We start from the raw sequence: 8,368 nt of genomic DNA, 5'->3' as shown, positions 1-8,368 counted from the left end.
GATTGCAGGTGAGCAGGTATGTATCAGGAACATCCTTTTATTAGCCAAAGCAAAGGAGACTGCACATCATGTATGTTTATACGATCATACAAGTTTGTTCACACTGACAATAAAAACAAAAACTTTAAGGTGAAAACATCCAAAACATTATTAAACATAATTACAACAAAAAGCTATGAAACTAAAAAAACGCTGCAGACTACGTCTCAGCGTCCTACAGTCCAAACACCTACTGAGCATGTGCTGCGGAGGGGGGGGCAGGGACAGGGGGGCAGGGGAGGCATGTGAGAAGAGGGACAGAAAAAAGATTCAGCGGCCCAAAGTCATTATTTACAAAATAAGCAATCTGTCCATCACGCATCCTCGACATCAGCAACAGCACACAGAACTGTCAACATTTTACCAAAGCAACAGAGCATGTCAACATTGCACCATAGCAACAGAGCACAAACATTTGATCATGGCAACATAACTTTTTATCATAATTTTACCATAGCAACAGAGAATGTGAAGAATTACCACAGCGACAGAGCAACAATATCTGACTGTGAGCATGTTTAATCAAAGCAACATTTGATCATGGCAACGTACTGTGGCGTTTGACCTTTTTACCACACCAGCAGAGCATGTACATTTTAAACCACAGCAGCACAGCATGTTTAGCGAATACAGCAACAATATCTGTCCGTCTCTTTATAATCATCAAGTTACCATATCAACAAAACAGGTGGATATGTTAAGTCTGTCAACTCTGGACAGAACTTGACAAAAAGCTGCATTGGAAACAGAGTAAGAAAGAACCAAATCTTGCCAACATCAATATCATCAGCAGTTTGTGCTACCAGAGTCAGTGGAGGAGCTGCAGAAAAGAGCCAAGTCTGGATCAAAGTCTTCCTACTGGACAGACTGCAGGGGGCAGGGCTTACCTGACTTTATCTACACACAGGGGTAGGGGCTTCAGTAATGGCTGACAGTCAAGGGGCGGGCCGAGGTCTAAACTGAGCTGCTAACAGTTGAGTGTGAGTCCAGAATCCTGTATAGTCCATGTTGGCTTTGCTTCACCTGGATGGTTGATCCAGGTAGGTTTGAACAGAGCTTTAACCCAGGCTTATCTTGACCTTGCGTGCTCCAATAGGTCGGTCATTAAGGTCCATCACAGCTGCAGTGGCCTCCTCGTGATTCTGGAAGGCCACCATGGCCTCACCAGTTGGCAGGCCTTTCTCACTGAACTGCAGGCAGACTGAGCCTGGCAGTACCTGGTAGCCATAAAAGAAGTCCATAATTTCATCCACGGTTACAGTGAATGGCATGTTCTGAAGCTTTACAATTGTTGGGCCAGCAGCACCACGCTGACTGCTGGGATTGTTAGATCCTCCAGGGGCCGACTGGTTACGGTGCCCATCAGCTCCTGGAGTGAACACCTGCTGTCCACCAGTAGCCCCACCCCCTTGACGACCTTGGTTGTTGTTAGCCCCTCCCCCTCGGTTCTGTCCTCCTCCACCTCCTTTTCTGTTGGCATTGTCAAAGGGCACCAACCCTCTCAAGCCATCCTGACTAAATGGAGCTCCTCCTGCAGCTCCAGGTCGAAAGCCTGGTGGCTCCAGGATCGGAGCACCAGGAAGACCAGCAACAAGAGGAGGAGCCACGCCCAGATTCACATCCCCCAGCCCTGCTGCCAGAGGTGGGAGAGGAGGAGGGCCTGCCAGTCCATTCCCTGGGGCTGCGAATGGAGTCACAAAGGGAGCACTATTGAGGTTCCCCATAGTGTTTCTGAGAAAGTTAAACTCCTCGCCACTAATACCAGCAAATGGGTTGATTTGAGGTTGCTGGGGATTGGGCTGGACTTGCTGGTGCTGGGTCTGATTTTGGTTCAGCTGGTTCTGGTTGCGTTGGCCCCTCTTGTTCTGGGGAGGAGGATTCCTCTCAATTTCCTTCATCTGCTCAAAGGTCACCAAGTGGACAAAGGCATCACGGCCATTGAGTTTTTGGCGGTGCAGTCTCTCAGCTTTGCGGGCGTCTTCCTCAGTTCGCAGCTGGAAGATAGCTTGGCCTAAACCGTTGCCATGACTATCTGTTAAAACCTTCAGGGTGTCCTCGTAAAGCCCCACACCTTCCAGGAAGGCACGCACATCTTTCTTGGAGACATTATAAGGGATGTTGGTGATGTGGGCGCAGTTCCTGGGAATTTTCAAGCCATCCTGGTTCTTGCCATCACCCTGTGCTGCTTCACGTTTGCGGATGGTGTCAATCTTTTCAAGCATTCCCTTCCGACTGATTGGGTGAACCTGAATGAATCGGGTGCCCATATACTGCATGTGAGCACCCAGAGCAGTCTTATAGTCCTGTTCTGTTTTGAACTCAAGGAAGCCTTCTCCTGTGGCTCGGCCATTGGGCCCGTAGGCGATGTAGATGCTGTCCTCTATGATGGCCAAATTGTTAAAGAACTCCTTTATCTGTTTCTTGTCTGCCTCATAGGGAAGGCCTTTCAGGTAGACACAGAACTCCTGCCTGTGGGGAGAGCGTGACCTTCCTCGTTGATCTCTGCCTCCTGGCCCTGACCCAGCATTACCACGGCGGTGCTGCTGTTCCTGTGACTCATTATTTATTTTGTTACTATTATGAGGAGCATGGCTTGTTGCACTGTCATTGAGACTTGCCCACTGCCGCTCAGAGCCAGGGGTGATCTCAATAAACCTTTGGCCCATCATACCACCTCCCCGCTTCACAGCTTCAAAGCTGTCCTGGGGAGAGAAAAACTTGACCATACCCCTGCCATTTGGGCGGCCCTGTCCATCCCTCAGCAGGCGAACCGCATCCACACCCAGACCGCGGAAAAAACCCCTGATATCCACCTCTGAGCAAGTGAAAGGCAGGTTTTGGAGGAGGACAAACAACTCATCGGGATTGATGGCCCCTGCTCCACTGGCTACAGCAGCAGCAGCCTTCATTTGAGCCTGGAGGCCAAGAGAGGCCAGGGGGGAAAGAGGGTTGAACAGCATGGGGTTAGGAGTTCCAAGAGGGAGGCCGGAGGCAAGTCCTGCTGGGGGTGGTAGGGATGGGTTGAAAGGAGGCAGGGAGGACATGTGGGGAAGGTGCGACATAGGAGGCACTGGGGGCCCTTGGGACAGTGGGGAGACAGTAGGGACAGGGGGGAGGGAGGACACTGGAGGAGGAACTGGAATGGTGGGTAGTGTGGGCATGGGGGGCATGGAGGGCATGCTTGGAAGTGGTGGGATGGGTGGGGGACCCGCATTGAGTGATGCCAGAGCTGTAGTGATTGTGGGGGCGGAACTGTAGCTGTTGGGGAAGCTGGGCACCACACTGGCCACTGCCTTGTTGCTCGGTTGCTCCTGAGATGAGCTTGCTGCTGTCACTGAGGTTGGAGTGTTACTGAAACCCTGATTTCCATGGTTACCGCTTCTCCCCCCAGCCCCTGGCTGCACAGTGGGTATGGGGGTGGCCACTTGTCGGTTGGCATTTCCTGCAGTAGATGCAGCTGTTTCCACAGCGCCCGCCCCAGCCTCAAACCTGCGACGACTGAGTTCAATCATGTTCTGCATTTCGGTCTTGCTGCTAAGCAACAGAGACACTTTGGAGCCCTTAATGGACCCACCTGTACGCATCATCCCCAGCCGAGCATCCTCATCAGTGGCAAAGACGATGAAAGCCTCGCCATGCTCACCCCCCACAATGTGCACTCCCCCGTCTGGGATGGTGAGGCCAGAGAAGAAGTGTCTGATGTCCATGGTGCCAGCCACTATGGGCAGACCCTGCAGCCTGATGACTACCGCCATACTGACTGCTAAACAACAGCCCTACAACCTGGGGAGAAAGCAACACTACTGTCAGATGAAGAGCAGAAAACGGCAACCAGTGGTTTCCAGATATTTCTTCAGGAAACTCAGATCTGACTTCACAGGCCAATAATGGCTTAGCCAACACTGCTTACATTTCAGTTTCTTCCGAATAACCCAGAGACTATTTATTAAACTTTTGACTTATCCATTTTGAGGTCCTGACATTTGGAAACCAGTGGTGTTTGGAAAGGGGTTGGGTTGGGGGTGAAACATTTTCAGGAAACTGGCAAAAAAAAGCTAAACTGAAACAGTCTCCAGCCATCTGCAGCATTTAATAAGTTTGCTAAACTTGTTTCAGATCAGATCACATCAGACCCCAACAGAAGCAATCTTAAGCATTAACACTGCTACACTGTTCATTAATTTTAGTTGTAAAAAAAACTACATGGCAAGGAATACAGAAACAGCACTGATGTCAATAGACATATTATACATACACGCATACTCGCATATACACATAAACATATGCACACATTCTCTTCTCAACTGTCTCCGATGTTCCATATTTGAACAGGGTAAAATGTGTTTCACAGTGCAAAACAGACCAAAACATTTGCCATCTGTGATATCATTAATTGTTGAGTCAGGCCAAGATTTTTAGTTGCTAGCTAACGGTACCAATATTACCACTTTTCTTCAAGCATGCACCTGGGCCAAGTCACATTCTAGAACTCTTCTTAGTGAAGTCTGATTGATCTGGCTGACAACGAACACAGTTTCTATTTTGCTAATTTTTACACAAGAACACTCTCTAATGGAACTTTCTTTGTTGGGAATTAAAGTCTACAGTATGCATCAAATGGAGTGCTTGTATGTGAAACCCCATTTCCAAAGGCAAAATTGGTAATTTTTCCAACTCGAGAAAATGGAATGTGAGATGAGAACTTCTTGAAACTATTCAGTCAAAGATTACTGAATACCTTAAATCTCAATAGAGTTGCTTTGTGTAATAGCCCCTGTATGTAATTGAGATGTCGTGTGGAATTTGGTTCTTTAAAGAAAACCTTACTGTTTTCTACCATGCAGCACCAACATATTGCTGGTAGTTTCAGCAAAGTTGGAAATATTTCGTGCAACAGTTAACCTTCATGAATCTCATGCAATTTGCAACTCACCAATGCAACTAAGCTGTGTGTATAGTTTCACTGTTTAACAGACAGAGGATTTCTGCAGGACACTGAAACCTGGTGAAAAGGTCAGAAAAACAAACATTCCTGTTGAAAACATCTTAATGAAATTCAACCTTTCACAGAACAGATGTTAGCTTCCAGTGACTGGCGTATTGGTGTTTTTAGCAGTTGAAAACTTGTACTTAATCAGTGTCAGTATCTGGCTCTCAATCAAATTCAACAGAGTGTTGAATATTAACCAATCATTATGTCATGTTTCAGTGTCTCATGTAGTTTCAGTTGTACTACTATAAGGTTGTCTTTAGCTGCGATACAACACAGAAAAAAACTCAAGAATCGCAACAGCCACAAGAGGATTTTTAACCAAAGTTGGACAACAAATCTCAGAATCAGACTGCAGCAACATTTCTACCTGACAACAGAATGAAACACCTGTCCAAAAGCAAAACCCATCTTGACTAGAGCTGACAGTGTATATCAAATGAAAATTTCCTATGAACAAGTGAAGATCGGAAATGTTGAGAAACAACCATCCAGCAAACATCTGGCAATCAGTCAGCAACACCCTGCAAACACCAAGCAACAACCCAGGACCTATCTGGCAACCAGGAGGCCAGCAACAACACAGAGGTGAAGAGGATGGATCCTGCTTCTTGAATCCTCTAGCAACATCAAATCAGCGGACAGCACTTCAGCAACGAGCTGTAGAAGACCATAACACAAGCAATACGTCAATCAGCAAATCGGCAATACATTGTCAACAAAACATTAGCATCACGTTAACTGAAGCAACAGCAGTAACTTATCAACCAGAGCAACAAGAGCAATGTCATCAACATTTAACAAAAGCAATGCCAGGTACATGTAAACCAGAGCAACATTAGCATTATATCAACAAAAGCAACATTAGCATTATGTGAACCAGAGCAACATCAGCAACTGATTTCCAGCACAGCACCAAAGACAGCAGCTGATCAGAAGGGAAAGCAAACAGAAGCAAAGTGCAGAAGTTAGTTAGCACTGATAACATCTCCAACTGAGCAACAGCAGGTGGAGCAACGCTTAGTGCATCCACAATCCTCTGCTTCACAGGTGTCTCAGGATCCTCAGACACATCTTCAGGTTTCTAAGCTCTAACCCTGATCCAGGATTGTCAGACTATGCATTACGGTCCTTGACGGACATCTTGCTAGAGTCTGACATTTCAGTCCCTCAGCAGCTCATAAAATTTGCAGGTTGAAAAAAAATGACATCCTTGTCTGGGTGTGAGGCTGCTACCTGCAGCTCACCACAGCTCTCTGCATGATGCCAGGCACCACCAACATTATCATCATCAATGGTTCCACTGCACAACCTCAGCATAGACAAATCATGTCCAACACTGATATATTTCACCTAATGCTTCTCCAAGGATGAGTTTCAATGGATTTTAAACCTGAACATCCACTCCTCTTGTTGGTGTCAACCTGCTAACAGCTTCACAGTGTGAAACATCAAAAGCAGCAGGAGGATAAAATACAGCGTGAGAGGAAACAGCAACAGCTAGTGATGTCAGAGAGGTGAAAAAGTTCAACTGAAGCTGCAGGACGCACTCACATAAAACCAAGAAACAAAGCTGATAGGAGACAGAAAATAGTGCCCTTCACACAGCCAGAACAACCAGAAATTTTCAATACAGCAAATTCAGGATTAAAGAACAAAAACACTGGCTTGATTTCTTGTTTCAAAGCTGGAATACATAACAGACCACATGTCGTGGTCGACTTCACAACACAGCAAAAGAACAACGGATTTAGAGGAGAAGAGTGGAACGCCATCCATGGACTCAATAACTCAAAACACAAAGAAAGAATCCATTTCAGAACATGGCTGAGGAAATCTCCTCATATCAGCCAACTTAGAGCTCAAATCTCAACAACATACAACAATACAGGATCTGGCAGGATGATGCCAGGAGCAGTCTTTTGCAGCACCATATTCAACCTTTAATTGTAGCTGTATGTTCCAGACCTTATCCCTCCATCCATTTCATGAGTGTACAGAACTCCACTGACCTGCTCAAGACAAAAAGAGAAACAACTGCCGTGCATGAAAATGTACTAAGGTATTTATTCTCCTTTTCCACACGGATTTACCATTGGAGGTCTCATGCAATGACTTAACTATAGCCCCTTTCAGATATGCATCTTGTTACATAGATGTTCAGGCAATTTTATATGTCAGTCCCATATCTGAATAAACCCCCTACTACTTTTACATTAGCCACAGCAGCAATCTAATGAGTTTGAACCTGTAATCGGAAAACACTGCGAACAATACAGGATTTTGATCATGACTTATTGGCAAATACAAATTTTCCGTACACGCCATTACAAATTTACATCACATACATGTAAGTCTGAACTTCCATTACTGTGGCATGAGTTATTGATTCCATATCTGAAAAGAGCTTAAGTCAGTAACTCTGTACGCTGGCAACTAATCCCCGACTCCACGACACCTAACGCTCATCTTGAACAACTGTCTACCTGCACATCTTTACGGTTCAGTTCTTGTAGTTGTGGACGTGTGACGTCACCTTTCATGGGCGTGGCTTGCGCTTGAAGTCTCTAGTGGGCTGCGACCGCAGCGGAATCGACAAAAACTGAGTTAACGTTACAAAATAAACCTCCTCACTAACAGCCTCCTCATCAGTTCGTACAGTGAGGAAACTACAGATGAACCGTAATTAAAAATACATGAAAACATTAATAACGTGTCAGTTAGCTAGCTAAAGGTAGCCAGAAGCTACGTACAAGACACCATTTTAAACAACCCGCATGAACGTTTTACACAATCAGTCACTATAATAACCAAATACCCGATGTGAAAGCTTCGAAAGCAGGACCCTAACAGTCACAGACAACTAACTCAGAAATGCTGAATGTAGCTAGCTTGGCTCAGCTACGTGAACAGGCTAACGCTCCGTTAGCCATCTATTGCTAGCTGGTTGTGATCCTTGCTTTGTGTGTGTGTGTTGGAGCGGAGAAGCGAGTGGGATGCACGCTTTTAGCGGCTTCTCTCGCCCTCGGCTCTCGGTGTGAGTGCGTCACTCAGCGGGCTGCCGCTGCTGGATTCTTACCGAGAAATTTGTCAATAAACACACTGAGGTTTAACTCATGAGCGACGCTCTTTTCTTCTCTTCTCCGTGCAGTTTGCTCCAGCACGAAATGTCGGCGCTAACACCGCGATAGCCCACAAGATCGCGCGAGACTGCGGACTGCGTTTACCTAAAATGAGGGCGACATCGCCCCCTATGCCCCAACCAGCTTAGCAGGCCGAGCGAAACGATGGGAGAATGAAGGTCCAAGCTCTGTTTGCCACTCAAAAAACACTATTTGT

General features: G+C 46.3%; 1 protein-coding gene across 2 annotated transcripts; it reads right to left on the bottom strand.

Moving 5' to 3' along the window:
• rbm12 (RNA binding motif protein 12) lies at positions 1–8,222 on the bottom strand. 2 transcript variants are annotated; one of them, XM_070958292.1, is made up of 3 exons: positions 8,109–8,218; positions 4,973–5,041; positions 7–3,822 (listed from the first exon to the last, which is right to left on the bottom strand). In XM_070958292.1, exon 3 carries the CDS (start codon positions 3,792–3,794, stop codon positions 1,098–1,100), a length of 2,697 nt encoding a protein of 898 aa, XP_070814393.1. In that variant the 5' UTR covers positions 3,795–3,822; positions 4,973–5,041; positions 8,109–8,218; the 3' UTR covers positions 7–1,097. The 2 variants fall into 2 exon arrangements, with proteins under 2 accessions (XP_070814394.1, XP_070814393.1); XM_070958293.1 differs by lacking the exon at positions 4,973–5,041 and having other exon boundaries at positions 1–3,822; positions 8,109–8,222.
• Positions 8,223–8,368: the final 146 nt, after the last annotated feature.

The sequence above is a fragment of the Chaetodon trifascialis genome, chromosome 3, assembly GCF_039877785.1.
Source record: "Chaetodon trifascialis isolate fChaTrf1 chromosome 3, fChaTrf1.hap1, whole genome shotgun sequence".
NCBI classification, from domain to species: Eukaryota; Metazoa; Chordata; class Actinopteri; order Chaetodontiformes; family Chaetodontidae; genus Chaetodon; species Chaetodon trifascialis.
Note: the sequence above shows the minus strand (reverse complement) of the source record. Positions and strands in the feature narration are given on the sequence as shown.

Bases quoted from the DNA above. Each gene is read 5' to 3' on its own strand.
- rbm12 (XM_070958293.1), bottom strand. From the start codon at position 3,794: ATGGCGGTAGTCATCAGGCTGCAGGGTCTGCCCATAGTGGCTGGCACC.